This window comes from Neolamprologus multifasciatus, chromosome 10 (assembly GCF_963576455.1).
Source record: "Neolamprologus multifasciatus chromosome 10, fNeoMul1.2, whole genome shotgun sequence".
Lineage (NCBI taxonomy): Eukaryota > Metazoa > Chordata > Actinopteri > Cichliformes > Cichlidae > Neolamprologus > Neolamprologus multifasciatus.
This window is the reverse complement of record NC_140448.1, coordinates 12,042,149-12,068,272: the sequence shown is the minus strand read 5'-3', so window position 1 is coordinate 12,068,272 and position 26,124 is coordinate 12,042,149. Positions and strand designations below refer to the sequence as shown.

Sequence of the window (26,124 nt, the reverse complement as noted above, 5' to 3'; positions counted from 1 at the left end):
TTGCTTTCCTCCTACACTTGCTTTCTAAGATAATGATGCTGATAGCAGGGATTTCTTTGCTTAAAAACATAGAATCCGTGCATGCTAATATCTTGCTTTTTGACACTAAGGAAACAAAGTACACTGGGGTGATGAAATATTGCATCATGATGGGCCCAAGACTTAAAAAAAGCTAAATAAAATAAAATAAAAATAAAAATAAATAAAGAGGAAATTATGCTTAGTTTTAGTTTTATTTGTTAGTTTGGTTTAAAAAAAACCAAATATTACAACTTTCCTGATGAGGCTTTGATGGACGTGTTTATTGAGACTCTGTCCAGAAGACTGTGAGTCAGCTGCTTTCAAAAGGTTGAGTTTTTATTGTAATATCTGGACTGATTTTCCTGAATGGCTCTCAAATGTACGGCTCCATACATTAATAATAAAAATGACTAAAACTACTGAAACGAAAGATTTTCCCACAAGAAAAACTCGAATGAAAGAAGAAAATTCGCTGTGGAAACTAAGTGAGACTACACTAACTTAAAAACAAATAGTGAAATGGAGATATAAAATGTTTATGAGTGAAGATGGTTGTCTGTCTCTCTGTGATGGACACAATGGTTGTGTCCATGGTGTACCTCACCTCTCACCCTACGACTGCTGTGAAAGACAGCCCCCATTCTTCACCATGACCAATATATCGTGGTGAAGCATGGGAAGGATTTTTTTTTTTAATTGATAAGATAAAATGTAAATCGCAGAAAGTGAACAAACACATAAAGGTTCATACATTAAGGTATTGTAATGCACTTAAAGCTTTTTGCACTCTTTATGAGAAGATTGAAGGAACTGTTTTATGAAAGTGTTTCTCTCCCTTTTGTTACAGCAACCTGTCTGTGCAGCTTTGTCAGCATACAGCAAAGTCTAAAAACATGATAAAGAAAGCCACACCTCCTAAACTTCTCTGCAGTAAGCTACTTACCTTTGGAGTTATAAGCCCATCACCTGAGATCCAGTCTGTTATAACAATCCCAGTGGCTCAGGCTCTTAAAGCTCAGTTATGTGGACAGACCCTGACTCAAAGGGGATTAGACACTGACAGTAACTATCGGATGAAAGTGTTTCTTGAAATTTTTACCATATTGTTTATTTGTTGCAGCCAGAAAACACTAATAATATAGCAGATATCGCTGGATTTTGTGTTATAAACAATCTTCTGCCATAAAAAAAAAATTTCAAACTGTCCAGGAAATCAAGTAGAAAATGAAATTTATAACCTGAGGTTTGTTACTGTGTCGTTATATATTACAGAGCAGTGTTATGTGTACTGTGAATTGCACTTGTGGTAATAAACTGTCTGCCATGAGATGTAGCTTTGGCTATTAATGGCCGTGTGCTCCTATTTTACTGAAAGCATGCAACTTATTGAATTAGATCAGCCATATTATCACGGTTAAAAAGGTTCAGGTTGGAAAGGATTCCCATGGAGGTATCTTCAATTATTAAATGTGATATTTATGGGAAAGTAGTTCTTTTTTTAATCCATATTCTGTGTTTTCAGGGGCTCCAAGTCCCCCTTTTGATTGGACTTAATGGATAAGAAGCCCATGTGAGTTAAAACAAACCAAACCTGAACATGAGGCAGAGTATTAGAAGACTTCTTGTTTCAGACCAAATTTGAATCACATTCTTACTAAAAATCCAAAGTTAGATTAAAAAAAATACAATCAAGCTAAAATGTTTTTGTAAGAATTCACCCTTAATTTAGCTGCAAAAAAAAGCCCAACAAGTTAACACAAGAAGTTAATTTAATATTACAAAGTCTGCCATGTTACATAGAGTTAAAATGCTAAATTCAACCCTCCACAACAGTGCTTTCTGTTTGCCTCATCTTCTGTCAGGCTTGGTAAGTCATCTGGTATCTCTGACTTCAGAAGTGCAGATACAATCCAGACATGCTTTCCTCATAGAAAGTGAGACACACAACACCTAAGAATAACATCAAAAAAATGTGTATTAGCAACTATACATATACACCGATGTACTCACATGCTGCACGTGAACATTAACACTTACAAGAAGCCTTTCCCACAGCCCAGGGGTCCAAAGAACAGCTCTGTTGGGAGGCAAACCTTTCTACATACTCCACTTAGAGTGGGGCAAGACCATGGGAAGGATGCAGCCTCATTTAGAGCAACTGTAATTTAGAAAAAAGAAAGAAAGAAAGAAATTTACTGTAGTTTTAGGTAAAATCTTTTTGCTTTAAGCTTGAAAAACTTCAACCCCTCTTGGTCATAAACTGGGCAGAAAAGAAATCTGCAGAGATCTGCAGAGATACTTACCATTTAGCAGTAAGACAACCAAAAGTGCCAAAACAATCACACGATAACAAAACATTCTCGCGTCTCTCAGTTTTGCACCAGAAATGAGGGTTCGGTGTGGATCTGTCTGTTTCAGTCAGAACGGAGCAGAGGACACAATACGAAGCAGCACACTGGTCACTGGGTTTTATATTATGGAACTACAAGCACTGTTAGGAGTTCATGCTTTCCTCAATCACATTTAAGAAAATTAGATTACTGTGCCCACCTCGTGTCTAAAAGTCATGAGACAAGAATCTGACTTCTAAATGTAATTGAAAGCATGCACAAGCCTTCACTGCTTGCTGGCATTAGCACACAGGCTGTCTCTTTCTATGTTAAATGACTGAGAATGCATTCTCCCACAGCACATGTATTTCTGTATCTCATCTCAACATTTACTGAAGAGAGTAGCTTGTAAACAACAGTGATTTTTCCTTGCAAAGCACAAATGTTTTCCAGCATATTTGTTTAGGTTTTATTATTTTTGCACACAAGTTCAGTGGAAGTCGGGTGACATGAACATTTGTCAAACCAGTTTTAAAGAGAATGTTTAATTAAATGTAAATTGAATCATAGAAAGTGGAGTTGTCGCCATTAGATCACATTACGGTCTCTTATGCTGTGTGGTTGTGAATAGATCAGTGCTATGTAAAGCTTAAGGGAGTGTGGACTCTGGTCAGGTTAGGTGACAAACTTAAAAAATGAGAAGAACTGTGTGGGCGGTATTCTTTAGTGAAGCAGAAGCTTTTGAAATACGGACAAAGATTTAATTTTCCATTTCTCTTGGTTAGAGAGATGAGTTTAGAAGTTTGATCGTCCAAAGTGGTCTTAAAGAAATCAGTGCCTTGCTATGCTGGGCATTTTCTGACTGCCTATTCTCTAATGTGAGCACCTTAAACACAAGGTTCTGCCAACAGACTTTGAGATAAGCAATATCCCTGAGCTAGAACCAAATAGGTTCTCTATTTTTTTTTTTTTTTTTGTGCTGCAACATCCAATAGCAATCAATTTCTTTGTCTCATAATCATAATCATAATCATAATCATAATCGTGTTTATTGGCCAAGTATATGTGCAGACACATACAGGGAATTTGGTTCCGGTAGATGGTGGCTCTCAAGCACAGCAATGTAAATCACACACAAACACACACACACACACACACACACACACGTGTCTATATACACACATTACACATACATACACATACATACACAAAGCTGTGTAAACCAACTATAAATAACTAATCTAAACTTATATACATAAAATACAGAAATGAAATGAGGTGGAATAATACTACAGAATGTACATAAGGTGCAGTTGCAGTCTGGCAGTGGGAGCAGTGTGACAGGTCAACTGTTACAGTTTTTTCTGATTGCTTAAGCACATTTTTTGTAACTATTGGCTATTTTTGCAAAACTCTACACACAAATAAGAAAACCTGTCACCCAATTATCAAAACATTGTAGTTCTCTTTATCTGGCTTTTGCTTTCTCTGTGTACAGATGTCAATTTGAGGTCACACTTTTGTCATAGTGTCATGTAAACATACAAGGATCCAAACTTCAAGTATTGGTGTTTATTCACACTCATCAAAACCAAGACAAAGTCAGAACACAAAATAGGAATTTCACAAAAAAAAGGGGAAAAAAAGACAATCAGCCTACATCATGTCGTCTTTCTGGGTCCGGCCACAAAATTTTGTCCACATCGCATGCGATATCCTCCAGTCCAAGGCACCGGGGAAAATATCTCCTTGAATGCCGTATCCAGGCCTGACATGATGCCTGGTCAATATCTCCACATGCCTCCTCCATTGCCTGTAAAAGGGCTACCTGTTGATGAGGATGACGGTCGTACACTTTCCAGCGCTAGGCAGAGAAGAACTCCTCGATGGGATTTAAGAATGGAGAGTATGGAGGGAGGTTGAGTGCCATGAAGGATGGGTGGTCTGTAAACCAGTTGCGGACCAAAGCAGCCCTATGGAAACTAACATTGTCCTATATGATGACATATCGGGTCTTCTCTGGTCTCTGAACAGTGAGCATGTCATGCAAGGTGTCCAGGAATGCAATAATGTGTGCAGTGTTGTATGGGCCTATGGTTGCATGATGGTGAACAACACCATTTTGGCTTATAGCTGCACACATGGTTATGTTACCACCACGTTGTCCTGGGACATTGATGATGGCACGGTGTCCAATAATGTTCCTGCCACGTCTCCTGGTTTTACTGAGGTTAAAACCGGCCTCATCTACAAAAAGTAGCTCATGTCCCGTTGCATCTGCTTCTAGTTCCATCACTCTCTGGACAAGACAAAACAAATGCAACACATCAGGCCCATGCACAGCATTACAGTATGCACTTCCAAATTCAGAACCAATGACACTAGCTTACCTGCACATAGTCATATCGCAGTTGCTTTACACGTTCTGTGTTTCTCTCGAAAGGAACTCTGTAAATTTGCTTCATTCTTATTCTGTGGCGCGCAAGTACACGACTTAGTGCAGAAATGCTTGCACTGTGTATATTTTGAAAGATGGTGTCATTATCAATTATGCACTGATGTATTTCGCGCAGTCTTATTGCATTATTGGCAATCACCATGTTCACTATATGGGTCTCTTGCTCTGGAGTGAACATTCTGCCTCTGCCCCCAACATCTGGACGTCTAGCAATTCTGTAAAGTAACAATTTCAGTATTTTTGCATGTATGGTACTGTTGTGTTTCTCATCAGAGTATGGCAGTGCTACAAAGTACTTACCGATTCTCATTTCGAAATGTCCTAATGATGCTTGCCACAGTGTAGCGGCTCAGTTTAGGCTGAACCCGTTGGCCAGCTTCCCTCAGGGTCATCCCATGGTTGATGACATGGTCCACTATTGTAGCTCTGATGTCATCAGTTATTCTGTTTCTTACTCTTCTTACCCTTCCTCTTTCCCCTCCTCGTCCTCTTCTTGCTCCTCCTTGTCCTCTTCCTCTAACTTCCTCTAACCCTCTTGCTTCTTCACCTCCACGTCCTCTTCCTCCAACTTCTTCACCTCCACGTCCTCTTCCTCCAACTTCTTCACCTCCACGTCCTCTCCCTCGGCCTCCTCTGATTCTCACTCTTCTCACTCTTACTGCTCCTTCCATTGTACTCCACATAGACAGCTTACCTGTGGCCTGTTTATAGTGCTTAGGCTGATTGCAAAGTGGACTAATTATCTAAAACAGTTTTCACAAGTGAAAGTGTGCCAGACAGTTGGCAAAATAGTGTTAATGATAGCCATACATGTGTATACAGGTAATTTTGCTAGGAGTGTGTTGGAAATTTGGTAATTGAGTATAAGCAGTGAGTTGTGCCTACAGTTTTGCAAAGTGTGTGTTACAAAATTGCAAACTGAGTGCAAAGCAGTGTTTGTGCTTTTAGTTTTGCAAACTCAGTGAGTGGTTTTGCTATAAGTATTAATAGTTTTAGGAATTGTGCTATAAGAATCACAGTTAGGGTTAAAGCCATCAGAAAAAACTGTAAGAAGGGAGATGGCGAGGGGAAAGAAACTGTTCCTATGTCTGGTGGTCCTGGTCTGCAGGCTTCTGTACCGTCTTCCAGAGGGCAGCAGATCAAAAAGTCTGTGTCCAGGGTGTGAGGGGTCTGTGATGATTTTCCCTGCCCGTTTCCTGGTTCTTGAGAGGTACAGATCCTGGATGGAGGGCAGGGGGGCGCCGATAAGCCAGATTACTTAGATGAAGTTTAGATTTTAGTCAAATTAGTTCACAGGCTCCTTTCACCCTGAATTATCTGCACCCTGTATATTCAGCCTCAAAAGAGCTGTAGCAACCCTCCGCTTTAGCCAGCAGTTAAAGAGGGTTCACTTTGTTGACACAAAACTTAAAACAGTCTTATCTTAGGAAAAAGTCTCTTTTGAGAAGCCCAAAGCCCACAGACATACACAGTGGCTGATTATTTAATCGGCAGTATTTAGCTTTAAATGTCACTAGTAAAGCTGAAAGGGCATAAACCTGCATAGAAAGCTGATCACAGTTTAATTAAAGTTAATATTTTGAACTTTTTGAGCTTTCCCACCATGCTTAGAGTGGAACTAATGTTTTTGGGGGTTTTTTAATATAAAATGAATAGCTAGAAATATAAAAGTTCTGCTGTCAGCGTCTTAAAAGTTATTGTTGTATTGCATTATGACCCTTTGGACACAGTTTCATCAACATTGCATCATTTTTTTTTTCCAAAGGGATGTCATTACTACTGTTTTCCTCTCAGCCCTTGTCTCCATCCTCCAGGTGCTGTCCAAAGAGGTCTCACCTGTGGCAAAACAGTGGTATCTAATTGCTTTCTAGAGGAATAGAAATACAAAGTGGACTAATGACCTATGATGTGTTTACATGTTAATGTGTAACTCTTCAGATTCAACTTTTTTTAGTGGCATCGTTGGCAGATGATACCTTGTGTACCCTTCAAAACACACCAAAAAATTATGTAAAAAAAATGTAACTCGAATTTAAAGACATATATTTCTGTTTCAATCTTTAGCTTATGGAAACCGAGTTAATAAATCAGGTTTTAAATGAAAACAGAGTAAAACTACAGTATTTTAGATGTTATAAACACAAGCTGCTGATATTTAAGATTCTGCAAAGTAAGAATTTTAATATTCTGCATAATCGTTTGTGTTTTGCTGGGTACATGACAATAAACTTCTTGAATCTTGAATTATGTTTAACAAATATATTCCAAATTGTCATTTTCAGAAACTCTTCAGCAACACAGAGTCAGGCATGAATGTATGGAATTCCCTTTAGAAGCTTCGCGTCGCCTTAACAAGTTATGATATGAGGGCCAAGTCAGGCTGGTTATTTTTATGGAGGCCTTGCCTAAAAGCTCAGTGGAAAGTGAACACAACATGAGTCCTCCTTTAGCTTCTATAGACTTGATTTTTAAAGGCAATCAGCAAAAGATTTCAGATTTGACTTCTCTTTCACAGAACGGACAGCCTCCTTACTTAAGGTTTGGCTGTTGCAAGACCAGCTTTGACTCTGAGGCCTGTTTTGCTTTTAGTTTTTGTCTGGTTCTTGGACACTGGGGACCTTTAGTAAACCTTAGAGCACTGAATGCTGGAATTAAAGGCAATGCAAAATTTAAGATGATGAGTGGCTCTGAGCTTCATATGCAGGAGCCAAATTTTTTATTTCTCTGTATGTAAGGGGGAAATTTGATCTGGATTGTGGCACGACCCGGCGCTGGTGGAAAAATAATAGTGGGGTGATATGTGTTTGAACTAGTAAGTAGTCTAGCAGCAGCATTCTGCCAATTCTACCCAAGGGCTGACTTGGTAAGTAAAGAGAAATGTGAACTCCGATATTATAAGAAGAGCTCAAGGCATGCACGAACATTTCTCATATTCTTTTGAATCTACACTTACTTTCATTGTGATTCTTTGATAGAAAGTGGTGAAGCTGCTTAATGTGTGCACCAGAGGACGTGCACTGATCAAAACTAGAACGGGGATCATAGTGCTGCATGGTCACGGGGGCACCAGTCCAAAACTCCATCTACTAAGTGTTGACTTGTTGGAGATCTTTTTCTCTCTCCCTGTCCAGTCTCTTATAGCATTAAAGCTGTCTAGGAGCCTAGAAAATGTACAGACCCTATCAGCAAACACACAAACACACTCTTACCAAATTTGATTAACAGAAAAGCTTCCGTTTGATGCTCTTAGCTGACAGGAGTGACACCTGGTGTGGTCTTCTGCTGCTGTAGCCCAGACATGTGGTGCATTCAGAGATGCTTTTCTGCATACCTTGCTTGTAAAGAGTGTTTATTTGAATTACTGTTGGCTTCCTATCAGCTCTAGGCAGTCTTCCCATTCTTCTCTGACCTTTGACATCAACAAGACATTTTCACCCAGCCCTTCTTTTTTCTGTCAACCCCGGAGATGGTTGTGTGGTAAAAGTAGCTCAGCAGCTTCTGAAATCCTCTGAACAGCTTGTCTACCAGCAACCACGTCACATTCAAAGTTACATAAATCACCTTTCTTCCCCATTCTGATGCTTGGTTTGAACTTTAGCAGTCTTGTCCTTGTGTACATGCATGAGCATAAGTGAGTGTATAATATCAGGCTATAGCAACCATACACACACATACACACAAACAAATGTGCGTTAGGTTGTCTACTGCTTATAGGTCAAATTTGGGAAATTAACAATACTTTTAACTGTCAAACTGCTTCATTTAATCAGGCCGACAAATGATTCATGGCGAATGATTGAGCAACGCAAGTAAGAATTAAGACTTCAGCAAGCTACGTTTATGTGTTTTCAAGAAAATGCAGCATAAATGTAAAATACAGCAGAATGGAAATAAATGTCAAGCACTAAAAGCTTTTAAATGAAATGTGCAGTCTCCACTGGATGTGTTGTTAATGTATAGATTAGTCATTTAATATCTATATCTATTTGCAAGACCTTTATGGTATTTATATTATGTGCATAGGAGGAAAGGACAATTGAAAGGGGTTTGTGAAACAGAGGGACGTTTTTTTTTTTTTTTTTCACCATGGTAACAGGAGAGATCAGCACACCACTAACCCACCCTGAGCTGCAATAAAAGGCTGCCCACTTAAGCAGCGCACTCTGCAGTAAGGAGAGGAGGAGAAACAGGTACAGTAGGCTCAAAATAGCTTCTAAATGCTCTGTATATTCCTGCTCACTGAACCTGTAACTGTACAGATAGTACCTGCTACTCAAACGCTTCACATGCTTTATAACTATGAACTTCAGTGGCAAATCTAGGTTAAACTCAGCACCATTAAATCAATAAATCAGTCGCATGATTGAACACTTTAGAAATAACCGATTATGCTGATATCTTTTTCTGTGTCCAATGTGTATTTTATGTGTCATTAATATGTCATATATTTATTTTGAAGTTGATGTTTTTTTTTTCTTTTCAGAACTGAACTGAAACATGGACAACACAACCGCAGCAACATTCAAAATGACTGCGTATGCTGTCATGGAAAACTACAAACATGGGCTGTTTAGTGTATTTTTCCTGCTCTACCTCATTACCTTAGTTTTGAATGTACTGCTCATTTCTGTTATACACAAAAACAAACAGCTGCATCAGCCTATGAACGTGTTCACCTGCATGCTGTCCCTTAATGAAATCTACGGCAGCAGCGCTTTGTTACCTGCAATCATGGCTGTGCTCGTATCAAAAACGCACGACGTGACCGTAAAGTGGTGCATGGCTCAGGCTTATTTCCTGCACACATATGCAAGTGGGGAGTTCTGCATTTTAGCTCTTATGGGATATGACAGATATATTGCGATATGTTCCCCACTCCATTACTACAGCATCCTGTCTTATTCAAAAACATGCAAGCTCATTGCATTTACAGGTCTATACCCATTTATTGTTTTTACATCTTTTTACTCCCTTACCTTACAGCTTCGCTTCTGTGGAAAAGTCATGCCAAAATTGTACTGTGTGAACATGGAACTGGTCAAAAATTCATGCACAAATGCACAGTACATAAGCACTGTAGGACTTGCAATTCTTGTTCTTTTTATAGTCCCCCAATTAGTGATGATAGTTTTCTCTTATGCACACATTTTAAGAGTATGTAGGACATTTCCGAAAGAATCTCAAGCCAATGCTTTTAGAACGTGTTTCCCACACTTGTTGTCTTTGTTGAACTACACTATTGCTTCCCTTTTTGAAATAATCCAGACCAGATTTAACATGAGTCATGTGGCTGTCGAAGCACAGATCTTCCTGTCTTTATACTTTATCATCATTCCACCCATTGCCAACCCAGTGCTATATGGACTCGGCACTCAGACAGTGAGAGGTTGCATAATGAAACTGTTTATTAAAAACAAAGTCATGACAACAGTGCTAGCAAAGACACTAACTGTGGGTTAGGATCTGATATGCATTGCTTTGGCAATAATTGTTAGAGATTAAAAAACTATAATGAGAATGTTTCTCTTTTATCTCTCATCTGGCCAAATGGATATTTATCCATCTGTGACCTTTAGTCAGATGAAAGCTGATTTATAAATCTTTTCATATTTACATGACTTCACATTTCATAACCATGTGTTAAGGGGGGTTAATAATGTAAATGGTAAATGATACAACAATTTCTCGTAGGTGTGCATTTTTCTGTTAAATAAACTCTGAAATCATAATGTAATTTTTATCATTTTAACTGAGATGGAAAGTTTAAAAACTTCACCTTCAAAACTTGAAGTAAAATCAAACCAAATCAAAGGTAGTTTTTTGTTTGGCTATCCATGGGTCTTTTTAAATTTGCTGTTAATTCACTTTTAATTTGCTGCAGCGAATTTGATGCACTGTTTTTTCACAAATCTTTCTTCTGTGTGCCTTTTTTCCCCAAATGAAACATTATTCAGAAGTGAAAGAAACAAAAGAATTAACAAGTCGAAGCAAATTGTGGGGGGGGGGGGGGGGGGGGGGGGATAGTCTGTTCTATTACCCTGGCCATTGCTAGTCATGCACATTCATTAAATCAAGTTGATAACACCTATGTCACATTAAGAGGATATTACCAAGTACTTAAAGGCTTAGAGTGGATTCAAGGAGATTAAAGACCTGATTCTACTACGGGGAAGAAGTGCTGCCGAAATGCTTGAAGAAAAAACTCCATATCAAATCTGTCCGCGTTAACAAAAATGCGTTTAAAAAACACATTTTTGCCACTATTTTTAGTTTCTGTAACTTTGTCAAGTTAGACGTGAGTGGGTAGAAGTTCAAACTGAAGATTGACTGCAAATGGCTGTGATGACTCTGTGGTGAATCACTGGCAAAATGGTTAAGCATTGAACACAGAGCTCACTACAGGCCAATGTGACAACAAAAGCATTCGTAAATGAACTTTCTCGGGCCCAAATATGATTAACAAAGCTTCCTGACGCAGCTCAGAATAGATGCCGCATGAACAGAGAGTACTGAATTAGAAAATATGTGAGTCATTTTGGCTGGTATGTAACGTCTGGCTGAGTCTGCACGCATGAATAGAGTTTTGTTTTCGCTGTTTGCGTGTTTCTCATTTTGTAAATGGAAATTTTTTGCATGGAATTGTTTGCAGTAACGCAGCCCTTCCCTGGATGAATCCTGAGCCTCATCGCAGCTGTCGCAACATTTTTGTTAAGATGCCCGCCATTATGCAGTGTAATTCCTGTGTTATTGGGCTGGAATTGCAGTATTTTTCCTCATACACTTTTAGGAGTATCAATCTATTTTATCCAAAATTTGATGATCACAAATTACTAACCTTCTAACTGCTTAGAAAATACAAAATGGATACATGCAATTAAGGCAAGGAGGAAGTTATGTTCTAATACTTTGGCTAATATCCCCAAATATATGAAGTCCAAAACCCTGTGAGTGAATCTGTGTGTGTAGACCTTTTTTGTGACTCGGTATTGGCCTAACCTAATAACAGAAGCATTGGACTTAGAAATTTAGTTCAGCTCATCTTGTCAGAGTTTAGAACAAATAGCTCAATTGTTCACATCACAAATGGTTGCATTGTTTTAACGCGTGTCAGCACTATGATTTAAATTTTTAATTCAGTCTGTTTTCATCATATCTGTCTTTAGCACTGTCTTGTAAATGTAGCAAACAAACAAACAAATAAATAAGAACTCCTGTGAATGGGTGATGATTCTTATTAGCAGCCAGTATTTTCTATTTATCTGGATACCATTATGACCTCCTTTATAATGAGAGTGAGATGAAAGCAAAGCTGACCTGTTAGAAGTACCTGGAGAATAAATGATCCTGCTGTGTAAACACAGGTTATTACCTCTGATGTTCTAAAGTGGGATACACTGGAAAAAAGGCATCTAAATGAGAATTACAAGTTTGATTTTATGACACTGAATGAGTACTGAGACGTTTGTGCTGAAATCTGGTGAAGTAAATATTGTCTGCATGCAATCGTGGTTGTGTTGCATGTGTAATGTAATGTTTAAAATGCAGATTGTAGACACAGAGGATTATTAATAAGGAAAACACGTAATGAGGGTTTCTTGGTATGAACCAAACATTTTAATATGGAACATGATATAAGAAAAATGCATTTAATCATGTGTGCTTTGACACAGTAACAAGAATATTACTAAGTATAATCGTGGGGTAATATTTGTGGGACCGCTCCTTAATTTCCAGTCGGTAGCAGCAAAATTTGTACTTGCAACATTGCTCTAATTCATGCAGATTAAATGCATTCAACATCACAGCAACAACAAAAAAGTCATTACTATTTACACCTATGAGGCAGCGTTCTGGGGAGAAGTGTGAAACCTGGCAATTCAATTTGGGGTATTCTCTTCCACTCTCTGTTAGCTTCAACTACAATTCAATCACAAGTCCCATTTGAATATCTCCATATGGCCATAGTGCAATACCTTGGCTACACAAACACAGTGGGATGGAGTACCTGGCATCTGCAGAAGGACGTGGCAGAAAATTAAAGGCTGTCTTTTTTCTGTGCCTTGTGGAGGTTGACTGATTTTTTGTCAACAAAGTTATGTGTAATGACACTGGATTTTCCTACCAACTGTCATGCAGAGATTCACAATGGGCACACGTACAGTACCGAGCAGTGCTGCTTCTACAAAGGCTTTTTCTCCTCTGGGGCTGCTGTTTTATTCTTGAGGCTGAGAAGATAAATGTGTGCTCTCTCTGTGTTAATGTAATTGGGGCAAATGACGTGCAGCTGTCCCGTGAACCCGCAGGTTCTCTTTAGACCAGTAGTAGCATAACTAAATAAACAGTTATACCTGCACTAAACAGAGCACTATTCCCACGTGTTCCATTAATTATATATTATGAGAAAACCTGAAGTTTCATGTAAATTGAGCAGCCTCATCATTACTGAGAGGAGTAGAAAAAGAAAGAAAAACACTCAGCAGAGGTTCTCATGTATGTACTTTATTTTAAAAAAAAAATATGCAGCTACAATATGGCACAGGTGTGATATGTGAGTCACATGGCTGGGTACAATGTTTTAGTCTTACAAAGCATGCTTGCACATTAAACACTTAATAAATACGGTTATTCTGCTTTTTACGGCGCACAATCAGAAAGAAAATGATTAAATTTTCTGGGGCCGTTTGTATAAGAATTAAAAATACACTGTGCCGCTTGTGTGCATGAGTGTGTGTGGGTGAGTAAGGGACTGCGGGTGAGCCGAGGGGTGGAGAAAATGTCTTACAAACAATCAGGTAGACAGCATGCATACAAAAATAGACGACTATTCTGATCGTTCATCTGTAATTTACAATACGAGTTCATTATTGCCAAGCCTTTTATTTTTGTGCCTCTGGTTTGAGGGATAGCTTGCGTTCTGTGTCTTCTCTGACCTCTCTTGGAAAAGTACAATGTACATTCACTATCACTGAGGCACAGCACTTGATTTACAATTTGTATAAGTAACCCAAAACACCGTGTAGTCACTTTTGCTGTAATGTAATATCATAATATCTGTATATATATATATATATATATATATATATATATATATATATATATATATATATATATATATATATATATATAACATCCTGTACACTCGTAGAACACACATACCCATGAATCAAACACACATGCATAACCAAATGTTGTGCACAATGAGCAGCTGCACACAACTCCAGCATAATGTTCAAACAACTCAACAGAAGCAAAGGGACGTGGCCATGCACGTGAGCAATGATTTAAAAACCTCTCTGACACATTTCTGACATGGAATCAAAGTGCTTATTTGCCATAAACCCTGGGAGCCTATAACTTATTTCATCAAGCCAGGCATCTTTTTTTGCCTTTTGTTAAAGCCCTCATCCTAAAAAGAAAGCGATGAGGCAAATAGGGATAGCGAGTCTTTGTGCTCCTGCAAGTGGACTGCAGTTGAAGGTGGTGTAAAGGAGAGGAGATGGAGAACCAAGAAGGTAAACAATGGTTTTTGGTGCCTTTCATTTCCGTCACTGGGACGCCAGCAGTGTGAAGTGCAGACAGAGGTGTTATAGCTTAGTTGTCACCGCCACACCGATTCTCAACAAGCTACCCTAAAAAACCCAACGATCGATTTGTGTCTTGAAGGGGGACATTCTGCAGGAAAATAAAAGCAGGAATCAGAAATCAGCAAATGCAACTCGTTTATAAAACAATAATTCATGCTTAAATGTGTTGTTATACATTGAGTGAACTGTGGAGAATTCGTAAGCGGTGAAGTTTGTCGTTCAGCAGGGGGTCGTTAACTCGGCGGACAAACGAGCGCTTGTATTCCAGGCGGTTGGCTGGTCTGTGATCAGACAGGTTTGTCTGCTCCAGGGCACGGTACAAATCCACCAGAGAGTCCGTCTGCATCCTGCAGTCACGTCCATGGCCTGGCAAGACACAAAATGCAAAAAACATACATTAATAAATAACTGAGATTTGTTACCTTTTCACACCCTCTAACAACGCTCCCATGTTTCTGAGCATGACACCGCAGAGAGCCAAAAGTAACAAATGACTGGTGAAATGACTATTTTAAGGAACAACATCGTTTTTCTGGAAACAGGTTCCATGCACCAAAACTAAACTATATTCAAGCAGCATTTTACTCTAATAGCTTTCTGGGGTGTGGGTCATCGTTTACTATCGTTAATCTATTAATCATTTCCTCAGTAATGTTGTTTTTTTAAAACTTCAGCAAGACTTTTAAAATCAAAATGATTCAGCATGCTTTAGTTCAAGACAACAAAAACTGTAAAATGTCACTTTTTAATGGCTAGAGTGATAAAAAAAAAACATTTTGCTAATTGGATGAATCAATTCTAGTTTTCATTTTTTACTGATTAGCCTATTGACTAATTATGTAGCCTATGGACGTCTCCCGAGATGAGTAAACGTTTCTTTTGTTTTTAAGACATTAGTCAGAGCTACATGTATTATTTGTACTTTTTTTCTTCAGACAGCAATAAAGGAAGAAAAGGGACCTTAAACCTAGGAAACTGGAATCTCATGCATTATTCTAATAAGTTGCCCAAACCCCATTTGTCTCCTGTTTTCATGCACTGCCCCCTGTTGCCAACACTCATACACTGCACTCGGGCTCTGATTATGTGAGTTGTCACACACTGTTTTGCATTTCGGAAGCAGGGTGGTACATTCTGAGGCTTTTGGGCTGTGCTTTGAAATGTATCGCGCTTTGTTTGCCGCCTGTTTTGTGTCTGCTTTCTCGTCCCTATTGGAAGTGGTGGAGAGACCGAACCCACGGAGCAATAGATAAATGAGGACAAGAAGAGAGGGGCCTTGGGCGAGCTTCTTTATCCCATTCTGAATTCAACATTAACTTGGGCTGAAAGGATTCCTCCTCGCCTCGCCATCCAAACACCGCCGAGAGGCACAACGACATCTCGATCAGGCAAGAGGGAAAAAAGAGAGAGAGAAAGCGAAAGAATGAGCTAGAGAGTGTGCTAGAGAGAAAAAGAGAGTGGGCTGCCAAGATAAATCAGTATCAAATAAGACTAAATTTCGTTTCACTTAGACAACTTCCCCGGAGGACTTCAAGGGATGGCGAATGGGCTGGCTTTAAATCCAATCCAATAAAGCAATAATAGCGAGTATTCAACCTCTGACATTTGCTGGCTCTGACTGCCTGTTAGCAGCTTTAATAAAATAAATGATGACAAATAAGCGCATTTGCACAGCCGTGTGCTGATGAAAAGACTGATCTGCATATAACACTGAGCAGGAGAGGCTCTCACAGCAGGACCATTCAGTGATGCTGTTAAGTGTGCGACGTCTTCATCTCTACCTCAACATTTTTGTACCCCCACAAAACTGTCAGATTAGCTCTAGGAGCTCTTCATCGCAGCCACCTGTCAGGCTCCAAATGTGTTAATCTGAACTGATTTTCAGTTCAGAGGTATTTAACACTTTCGATTAAACGTAAGTGGATATTGTTGTTGACCTCTCTTAAATACAGCAGACATGGTGATTATAGCATCGTTTATTGTAAGAGGTGGTGCCTGACTGTCTAAATCAAAACAATATGCCTCAAATTTGTGAGAAGAATGTCAACTTGTGCTAATAACGGAAAAAAATCTTGCCAAGCATATGTGAATACTTCAATCCATCCATAGATTTCATTCATTCTAACCAATTCAGGGTGGAGTTCAGTGGGGTCACAGCCTATCCCAGCTGTCATAGGATGAGAAGTGACGTAGCACCTGAACAGATCGCCAGTCTGGGCTAACGCACAGATTCATACTCTCAGCCAAGTTTTTTCACAGTCATGAATTACCCAAACAATTGGACAGAGAGGCCAAAGCATGCACAGTGAGAACATGCAAACTAAAAGTAGGAGGGCCCCATCCACTGGCCAGTGGACTCAAACCCACAACCTCCTTGCTGTGAGGCAGCGCTGCAAACCACTGCAGTTCCACTGCCCATCAGTTTCTAGTATTAACAGATAAATCAATATCTTCCATGCAGACTGTGGGCAGCAGCGGCAATCTACCAATAAGCAAAGTAATCACAAGGACTATTTTTGTTGCAGTGCCCTCTTAGCAACTAGAAGCAACCACCTGCCAATCATATCATTCTCTAGCAACCACAGGGTTACCAGCTGTGTGACTGAGGCCTAAGCTTTATTGGTATATAGCCCAAAATACATCATTAAACAGTTTTTAGGAAAATAATTATTTTATTAGTTTTTCTGTTAGCTATAGAGTGCAGCAGGATTTTACAGTTTGCACATCTCATTCCCTCATTCATGGTCACTTTGGAATAGGATGTTGGTTTGATGCTGGAAGTAAGGTCTTGGATGAATACGGGGTTTAGACATTTGGTTCTGTAACATGAAATACGTAAATAAAAAGCCCACTTAGAGAAGCAAAAGAGAAGACTGCAACTGTTTGGCTTCTCATGACAGGCAGCATACTGTAGTAAAACTGAAAATTCATATAAGGAATCTGACCTGCATCCCTGGACCGGTCCAATGGATAGTGCTGCGGTTCCCCCTGATCAGAAGCAGCAGTGGCAGCCAGGATAGCATGGAGGCCGCTGTCCCTGGGAAGTGTGAAGCTGCGAGGTTTCCCTCCTGCCTCTGAATCAATACTGGCCCTGAGGGGCAAGGGCAGGGCTCTGTACTGTTCCTGCAGCAGACTGCGCTGTGCAGGCAGAGTGGCCTGCCTGCGGTACTCCATCGCCAACTGGTCCCTGTCCTGGGATAACAAGGATTCCTCCATGGGAAACGTCTGGAGGTAGTGCATCCGTGTGTTGCTTTCCATCTGGTCGTGCCACGAGTTTCGATGGCTGCTCGTCTTTGGCCCGGGGGAGATGCCATTGTTGCTGCTGCCTTCCTGAGGCTCCGAGCGGAACTCCTCGTGAGAAGAACGAGACTGAAAGGTGTCAGAGGAGGAGAGATGCCCGCGTTTCGGTTCAAGGTAAGGACTCACCTAATTACAAACAGACGTAAGAAAAATAAGGGACGTGTGCCACAGAGCAAAATTCAGTAAATCAACCATAAATTTCTGAACTACAGGCTGACAGACTCACTGAGGATGCTCTGGGATAGGTGTCATAAGGTGGTGGTGGGCTGTCCTGTTTGGACATTGAGGGCATTTCCATGTCCTCATGATCACTCTCACTCCAGTAATCTGTCATGTACAAAAGTACTGTTGAGTTAATACTTCTAGGCACAAGCAAAATCAACTGTTTCTACATGCAGCAGAGAGGGGTAACTTTTCTCACACGCATACAGTTTGCAATCTGAACACCTGCATGAGGTCGGAAAAATCAGACTCTGACTAACAGCTCTGACAAGGGTACTGTGGCAGGAGTGTGGATAGGTAGGTGTGATGTACAAGTCCGGGTCCACTCTGGAGTGTGAAAAAGGATGAATCTAAGATGTGAGAACTTCCTTATAGGTCTTCTGGAGGTGTTATGGTTCTAATTTAGAAACTCTTCTGTAAAGCACAAGACCCTGTTTTCATGAAGCTCGTGATAAACCTGCTCTCACCCACCCACCCATGCAAGGTTCCTACATAGGCTCCTCTAAATAGCGCAAGGGTTAGTTACATTATTTCCGGTCCATCTTTAAGAAGCTGAAGAAGTTATTCAGCCCCTTAAAATTACTATTTATACTCAGCACGACGAAGCGATTCTTGAGTCTGATGTAAAGCGGAAGTACAACGCCTCTGCCGCTGATCTAAATCTGTATATTGAATCCTCTGCATCTAGTCTTGTTTTTCCAGGCCATAGCATAAAATTTACTCTAAGCCAAGTTATAATTTTCAAATCCCCAATTTATTTCCTTGTAATTCTTCTAAACTTTGACAGTCAAATAAATAATTAATGAGCTCATCTCCCAGTGGAAAGATTCAGACAAAGAAGTCTTTACTTTAAAGCAAGCGAACCGAACTAAAGAAGCAAGAATTTAAATGGAGTCATCTCTACAGTCACTTTTTTTAAAGAAACGTTAATGTTGGAACAGCCAGTTTTGTCCATTTGTGGTGCAAAAGTTGTTGCACCTCCAGTTCTAAACAGTAAAGACAGCAGCTTAATTACTGCTGTGAGCCTCTGACAGCAAATCAAAACCTCTGCCAAATGAAGACTAGGCAAAATAATTATTCACGCATGTGTTTCAACTTTTATGTACGTAATTCCTCAATCGAAAAGCAACAGCGTGACGCCCCACTGCTTAGAAATCATCAGTTTTATATAACTGTTGACCTGTAACAGCTGAAGAAATTCTTGCAGCACCGTGAACACAGTCTGTGACTAATCTCACCTTGGTCTTGGTGCATTTTCTCCTGCTGCTCAGAGTAGCCTGCCACTGCCATACTGAGGCGACTAAGCCACCTGTGGGGGAGAACAACAGCACTGACGCACAGCAATTCAACATCCAATGAAACATCTCATACCAGTGTGTGCGTGTGTGCGTGTGCGTGTGTGTGTGTTCAACTGTTTGACTAATAAACTTACAAAACTACTTTGTTTCAAACAGAGAGGGCAGTCTATTAGTAGGGGCATTCAGTTTGCAGACAGTATGGGTTTAAATGTTTGGGGAGTGTGCAATACGGCTATAAAAGCCTCATTAACTCACCGGGACATGTCGTCTACATTTTCCGCAGCAAAGTAGAAGGTCTTTATCTTCGGATGGCAAGCCTTGAAAGCACTAAAAGGGACATATTTAATCACACGTAAGCAGAAGGACAGCAACGTATGGCTCGCATTTCCATGTGAATGCTGTCGAGTGGAAAAATAAACCGACACATGGCCGTGCATATACTGATTCATGCTGACACAAAAACAGCAAGACTGCGCATCATGAGATAAAGGGCTTTGATTATTTTGGGGAGTTGCACAAGTTGGAGTCAGCCTCATGAAGTACGATTCCATTTATATACAGTCACAGTCTTCAGCCCAAAAGCTGAAGGGCATCATTAAGATAAATAATTAAGATAGAGCCATAATTATTAAACACAACTCCAAACCCTGTAATATTCCTGTTGTTTAACTCAGTACTGAACAGCAACCCATCAAGTCATACATCCTTCTGTTTATCTCATTCGTGGTTGTGGGCGTTAGAGAATATCCCAGCTATCACTCGGTGACAGGCAGGGGGCACCCTGCAGAGGTCGCCTGTCACAGTGCAACTACAGAGAGACAGACAACCGCCTATTCATGCTCAGGTTTACCCCTATGGCCAATTTGGAATTGCCAATTAATCTCACATGTCTAGACTGTGGGAGGAAGCCAGTATACCCAGTGAGAACCCATGCAGGCACCAGGAGAACATGTAGACTCTACACAGAAAGGCACCAGCTATCTAGCAGATTCAAACTCGACCATGAGGCAACCACTGTACCTACTGTACCACTATGACAAAACCCATCTAATCCTTCACTCCTAGTTAACTCTTTAAGCTCACAGTAAACCGCAGCAAAACATCATTTCGACTGTTGTAAACGGTCCGTGAGCCAAATGCAGCCAACTTTAATTTTAAGTGAGCCAAACCACTGAAACATTTAACTACACATTAATTCCCTGATACATAAATATCCAATTTAATTCAAATGTTGATTTGTCAACAGTTCAAAACAACAGTCATCCCAAGGCCTTTTATATTAAAATATAATATAAAGTAATATAAGAAAAACAAGTGCCAGAAATCTCTCAGGAAGACTGTTTGGGCTTAAATTATAAGAAATAAATATGTAAATTTACATTTTTTTTTCTGGTAGCACACTGACTAGACAGTCCTCTCATTCAAAAACATTAAAAACAAAGATAAAGGACATATTGTTTTTGTTGACTGACTGAAAATGTTTTATTTATTAATTAATTCATTAAGTTAGGTTGTTTTGTTACTGTGGGCCAATTGTAGAAATGTTCGTGTAACATAAATAGTCATGGGCAAGATATTTATCAGTAGGAAAAGCTGTAAAACTCTAAAATTTACGCCCTGCTTAACAGTTTCCAAAGCTGTTCAGTGGGCTGTATTGGAGTCATTTGACACCCCTGGTCTAGACCAGCAAAATTTTGGAGAATTTTCTTTTCTTTCAAGTTAAAATTAGAAAGAATAGCTCTTAAAATAACCAAAAGTTAAATTTATTTTTCTAATTATACAGAAAAATCTAAATAAATTTCTTCCCTAAAACATACCTACAAGCTATAGCTCCATTAAGGCCACTGTAGTAAAGGAAGGTAGTTATGCAATGATACCAAACACAATTTGTGTGAGGCAGCCATGCTCCAATTAAGATAGAAATCACCTTATTTTCTAATCCTGCACACAGTTTGCAGTGTTTCGTATCTGCCTGTCTTTATCTTAAAACTTACAGTTTTGCCCCACTCATCAACTACGTCACAGCCTTCCCCTCTTACTCAATCACTAAATGCATGTGCACATACTCATCTCGCTTCCAGCCCTCCATCTGTAACCAGAAAGCACTCCGGGCCCAAAAAGCCCCACAGGAATTTCTTAAAATTATTTCAAGTTTGACTCATAAATGTGAGTCATACCCTTCTTCAGTGACATTTTCAGTCAGCAGACTTTTTAAAGATCTTTGTTACTGTAATATTTCATGTTGTAGTAATATACCAAAAACTATTAGTACAGCTGTTGCTTCAGCAATTTCTCTCTTGTCTTCATAATTTCAGATTTAAATTAACATCTGAAACTAAATAACATCTGCTGTGCTGTCAGAATATTGCCTATTTGTGAGTCAGGCACTCGATCCCACCGCTCTGAATGGTCAGTCCATTAAATTTTCAGTATAGAGCTGTATGAAAAGCTTAAACAAATTACATATTTTGCTCATTTCTCGGGTGAAAAGATAAAATCTGGCCCAAAACAGACATTAAGAATGAGCCCATTTTCTTGCCAGGAACCAGATTGCAGAAGATAACCGCTTAACTGATGTTTATAGGGCTGTGTGCAAATATGTGACATGCATAAATGCAAAAGAAATGCACATTTATATTTGGTGTTCAGGTAAAAACAGGCACTCACAACTTCCTTCTGCATTCAGTGGCACGATCTATCTTAAACTCTGGTAGGCTGACGAAGCCCTCCGCCTTCTCATCCTGAGATAAGCAAACAGAGAGTCAATTCAAAGTTCAGCTTGAAGAATGAAGTCTAAAACGTATCAATTGCTCTTTTATGGGAACGATCATATTCACCTCCTCATTCATGTACCAGTACAGACATGTGTCCTTCAGGATGAACCAGTACTTCTTCCACTTCTGCGAAAAATAGGTTTTAGCGTCTTTCTTTTTCCACAGCCAGCCCTGACAGTCGCCCTGACCCAAGTCCCTGCAGGAAATCCGCCGTTTGCTGATTGAAGTGAGAGGACTTCCAGCTGCAGGCACCAGCAAGGGAGCAGAACAGAGGAGGGGGCTCAGAAAACTCTCCTTATGAAGCACCTGCTTATATAAGGATTTGAGTACAAGTGAGCATGCATGTAAAATTCAATCCCAGAAAAATGATCCTACCTTTACCCTTTTTCTTTGATCTTGAAAGCAATGAGGATCGTTCAAAAACCTGCGAAATTAAAACAAAACACATGACAGCATGAAATAAATCCCGGTGTGGATTCTGACAAAGAATGATTTCACTTTTCGTGGACAGGACAGACTAACGTGATACAAGGATGCAGAGTCAGAGCTAGACGTGGATCGGGAGACTTCCATCTGGAGGGCAGGGACGAGTGTGTAATGGGTCGGGCTGGCTCCTCGTTCGGTCTTCCTCCTGTTCTGACTCAGGCTGCGACCCAGGAGGAAGTCTTCGTGTGAGGTCTTGTCTTCGCTCTCAAAATGCATCAGAGAATTCTCTGCAGGGACACAACAGAGGCAGACTATTATACACATCACAACAACCCAAAACGGATTTTTTTTTTTCCTTAAATGCTAACGACACGCTCTTACTAACGTCAATAAACACCGAATCGTCTGCTGCCTATCGGCAAGACTTTGGTTCAAGACTTTCCACTAAGATATGTGAAAAGTGTTAAAACATCTACCAAGGAAGCCGTTGTCAGGCAGGAAGCCCTCAAAACTTCCAAATACTGCCTCTTGTAGATAAATATAGCTCCATCACTTTTTCTGAAAAGCCCAAAGGAGCAACATATCAGCAGCATCCTCAGAGGAAACAAACACATCACTCAAGTCGTTGTTTGAGGCTGAAATAAAGCAATTCAGTCTCCTCCCACTCCATTTACCACCTAGCTCAACAGTCACCAGCAAAATGTAAAAATCTTAGGAAAATATATTTATACAGTTGCCAAAGCAACAGCGTACTTTTTATATCCAAACTCGGAGGCACGGCGAAGCTGAGAGGGAAAAAGAAACAGAGAGAGGGATGAAGATGGGGGAGAGCTGTGATAGATAATGAACATATGGAGGAGATACAGGCAGGAGCTGATATCCAGCATGTTATCAGTTTTGACAGGCCAGCTTATCCTTCTACTTTTTGGCTGGGAGATCTGAGAGGGTGAGGATATTATGAGATCTCCTCCCACTCACCTCAGCTCCCTCTGTCCCTTTCTTCCTCCCTTTCTTTATCTCTCTTTCCCACTGCCTCCCACTCACCTCTCCTGCTCTCTCTCTTCAGCTTGGCCAGGTCTTCGTTGTCTCCCACCCAGTTGTATTCCACTGGCATTGATATGGGCCTTAGCCTCCCTAGAGCAAGGAGGCACAGGGAACGGCAATATTACACAGCCTGCCCCCACACACAGACACACACGCACATACACACACACACACAAATCAAAAACACCTAGAAACATTAAGACGTCACATCTGCACGGCTTTAAATTCTTGGCTCCCACGATTACAGCAGTGAATCCTCGGATGAGGCAGAGGTCTTACCGTAGGTGGGCGTGCTCCCCCTGCGGACTGATGCACCCTCTTGGTTCTGGTCGTACTCGTAACAGTACAGTATAGTATCCTCCTCCACCAGAGGAAATCGCCTTCGACACTCCTGATCCAAGTAGGAGTTTGGTGACTCAGATCCCTCTGCGACATGGACATCTGATTGAGGATCATCATCCGGCAGACTTCCCTTGTCATCTCTTCGGTAACAGAAAGCAGGAAGTCATTTTATTGTCAGGGTTTGGAATAAGATCAGAGAGAAGACGTTGTTCTGCTCCGAGCCCATCTGTCCCCATTAGAGATATATATTTTTGTATATACTTAGATTTCTTGGGGCTAAATCCTTTCCACTGCCAATGTACTTTAGTTTTTAACAAACATTACTCACACAGGAGTATATTCAGCTGCAGATTCCTACACATTTTGTGCTCTAGTTTTTATGGTATTTGTCATGGTCCCCGCACCTCGCCAGCTGACAGCAGTCAGGCGCTATGTTTTGTGTTCTTTATTCTCCTCTCTTGCCTCTGCTCTCTTTCTCTCTCGTCCTCTCCCTCTCTCTTTCTCCTGCCGGGGCGGAGCTCAGTATGGGCTCCCGCCCCTGGCCCACGCACCTGGGGATGATCAGCACACCTGCCGCGGATTACGAGAATTAGAGTACTACTTAAGATGGCAAGTCTGCTCTACTTGTCGCTGGATCGTTGAGCCATCAGCGTCAGTCGCCCTGCAAACCTATAATTTGAACTCGTGAGTACTTCTGAACCTGGAAGCTGACTGTCTCTCTATATGTGTGTAGATCTCCCCTGGACCCTGAGCAACTGTGACTGAGCGTGTGCAAGACGAGTGGTGGTGAAGAGGAGCTGTTGTCTGTGTATGGAAAGCCCCCACCCTGGACTCCTTCCCCTGTCACTCCTGGACCCCGAACCCCGACCCTTTTCCCGAACACCTTTGTATATATATTGCACCTGTGGGAATCACTGTAAATAAATCCACTCTTGTTTGAAGGAACTAGTGGTCTGCGCCTGAGTCCGCTTCACTAGCCTTGACAGTATTAGGTAGTGTTTACGCAATTACACGTGTATTAAGTCAAACAAAGCACAGCGCAGGGAAAATAATCAGGGAAATAGCAGCAGGGAAAAATAAGGAGCACATCTCCCCATGCAACACCTTTTTTTTCTCAACAGCAGCGGTCAATTTATTATCACTATTATTATTAACATGATGCACTGTGTTTGTTGTTTGCGTGTGAGAGAAGATGACATCTGAGGAGGAACTAATTATTACTCATGTCACCAGTCGAGCCTTTCAATATGTGACATGGCTCCGTTCTTGTGGGAACTTTGTGACAAGAGTGTGGGAGAAGCACCTGCAGCCACTGTGAGGTGCAACAAGATGTCTGCATGTTCAGAAGTTTCACTGTAAAGCTTATCCAAATGTTGTGCATCATATTTGCTACCAAACAAAAAGGAAAACAAAGATTCTCACTGTCTCATTTTCTCTCTTAGTCCCACTCATTCCTGCAGAGTTTATCCAAACAGCAGAGGGTACAGCTAATGAGCTACGCTAGATATTGTAGTAGAAAACTCAGACTGATATCATTCAATAGTAATGAATGCAGCAAACTAACCTATTTGAAATGGGTAATCTTGTGAATTTCATTGCATGGCATCATTTACTCTTTTTATGTATTTACAAGTTGTCAAAAAAGTGGCAAAAAATGGGTGAAATTAGGCTGAATATTTTTGACAAATCAAACTGATGGGTAAAATTTAAATCGCCAAACAATTTTCTTGGGGAAACCTAACATTTTGTCAGCCAACACATGGCTTTGACTTAATGCATTAAGACACGTAGACATAGTCAAGAGAGCGCGCTGAAGTTCTAACCAAGCATTGGAAATTATTTATGTGACTTTAAACGTGGCAGGGCTGTTTGGTGCCACACAGAATGATCTGAGAATTTTAGAAACTGCTGATCTGCTGGGATTTGGTACGGAAAAAAGAAAATATCAAGGAGCACTACTTCTCTGTGTGAAAATGCCATATTGATGTCATTCTCCTCTGTCAGGGGCCAGAGGAGAATGACCAGTGCGCATCGAGCCAATAGCAACTTTTTAAAAACCAAGGTATGCGGAAGAGGTCAATCAAACCCTGAAGTAGACAGGCAACAGCAGAAGACAAAACATGCTGCCACTGCCAATCAGCTAAGAACAGGAAACTGAAGCTACGGTTCACACAGCCTCACCAAAATTGGATTAGACTTGGAATAACATTGGATGCTCTGATGAGTCTCAGTTTCTGCTGCAACACTCAGTTAGTAGGGTCAGACCTCACATGAAAGCATGGGACCATGCTATATTAATAGTTCAGGCTACTGCTGGTGTAATGG

The 26,124-nt window shown here is 40.5% G+C and overlaps 3 protein-coding genes across 6 annotated transcripts in view; 1 reads left to right on the top strand and 2 right to left on the bottom strand.

Moving 5' to 3' along the window:
- Positions 1 to 3,813: 3,813 nt before the first annotated feature.
- LOC146509696 (uncharacterized) lies at positions 3,814 to 5,615 on the bottom strand. Its single transcript, XM_085174119.1, has 3 exons — positions 5,110 to 5,615; positions 4,742 to 5,024; positions 3,814 to 4,650 (listed from the first exon to the last, which is right to left on the bottom strand). The coding sequence occupies exons 1-3, from the start codon at positions 5,490 to 5,492 to the stop codon at positions 4,345 to 4,347; spliced, it is 972 nt and encodes a 323-aa protein (XP_085030245.1). The 5' UTR covers positions 5,493 to 5,615; the 3' UTR covers positions 3,814 to 4,344.
- Positions 5,616 to 7,212: 1,597 nt separating this feature from the next.
- LOC146509695 (olfactory receptor 52D1-like) lies at positions 7,213 to 10,808 on the top strand. The gene has a single exon (XM_085175000.1). The coding sequence runs from the start codon at positions 9,307 to 9,309 to the stop codon at positions 10,267 to 10,269; it is 963 nt and encodes a 320-aa protein (XP_085031126.1). The 5' UTR covers positions 7,213 to 9,306; the 3' UTR covers positions 10,270 to 10,808.
- A 14-nt stretch (positions 10,809 to 10,822) lies between these two features.
- LOC146509694 (connector enhancer of kinase suppressor of ras 2-like) overlaps positions 10,823 to 26,124 on the bottom strand; it is a 34,054-nt gene continuing 18,752 nt past the window's right edge. For all 4 annotated transcript variants that reach the window (XM_085174996.1, XM_085174997.1, XM_085174999.1 and 1 more), the window contains exons 11-22: positions 23,737 to 23,939; positions 23,458 to 23,547; positions 22,510 to 22,700; positions 22,363 to 22,411; positions 22,051 to 22,229; positions 21,881 to 21,954; positions 19,469 to 19,540; positions 19,154 to 19,224; positions 17,920 to 18,020; positions 17,339 to 17,819; positions 14,569 to 14,759; positions 10,823 to 14,481 (exon numbers count right to left, since the gene is read on the bottom strand). In XM_085174996.1, the coding sequence (XP_085031122.1) occupies positions 14,434 to 14,481; positions 14,569 to 14,759; positions 17,339 to 17,819; positions 17,920 to 18,020; positions 19,154 to 19,224; positions 19,469 to 19,540; positions 21,881 to 21,954; positions 22,051 to 22,229; positions 22,363 to 22,411; positions 22,510 to 22,700; positions 23,458 to 23,547; positions 23,737 to 23,939 (1,750 nt within the window). In that variant the 3' untranslated portion in view covers positions 10,823 to 14,433. The remainder of the gene's footprint in view (positions 14,482 to 14,568; positions 14,760 to 17,338; positions 17,820 to 17,919; positions 18,021 to 19,153; positions 19,225 to 19,468; positions 19,541 to 21,880; positions 21,955 to 22,050; positions 22,230 to 22,362; positions 22,412 to 22,509; positions 22,701 to 23,457; positions 23,548 to 23,736; positions 23,940 to 26,124) is intronic.

What these genes read in the sequence shown, in the direction of transcription:
- LOC146509695 (XM_085175000.1), top strand. Translation starts at nt 9,307, where the DNA reads ATGGACAACACAACCGCAGCAACATTCAAAATGACTGCGTATGCTGTC.
- LOC146509696 (XM_085174119.1), bottom strand. Translation starts at nt 5,492, where the DNA reads ATGTGGAGTACAATGGAAGGAGCAGTAAGAGTGAGAAGAGTGAGAATC. An exon ending in ACATTTCGAAATGAGAATCG is followed by an intron (nt 5,025 to 5,109) that starts GTAAGTACTTTG and finishes GTTACTTTACAG; the next exon opens with AATTGCTAGACGTCCAGATG. An exon ending in TGCGATATGACTATGTGCAG is followed by an intron (nt 4,651 to 4,741) that starts GTAAGCTAGTGT and finishes TGTCTTGTCCAG; the next exon opens with AGAGTGATGGAACTAGAAGC.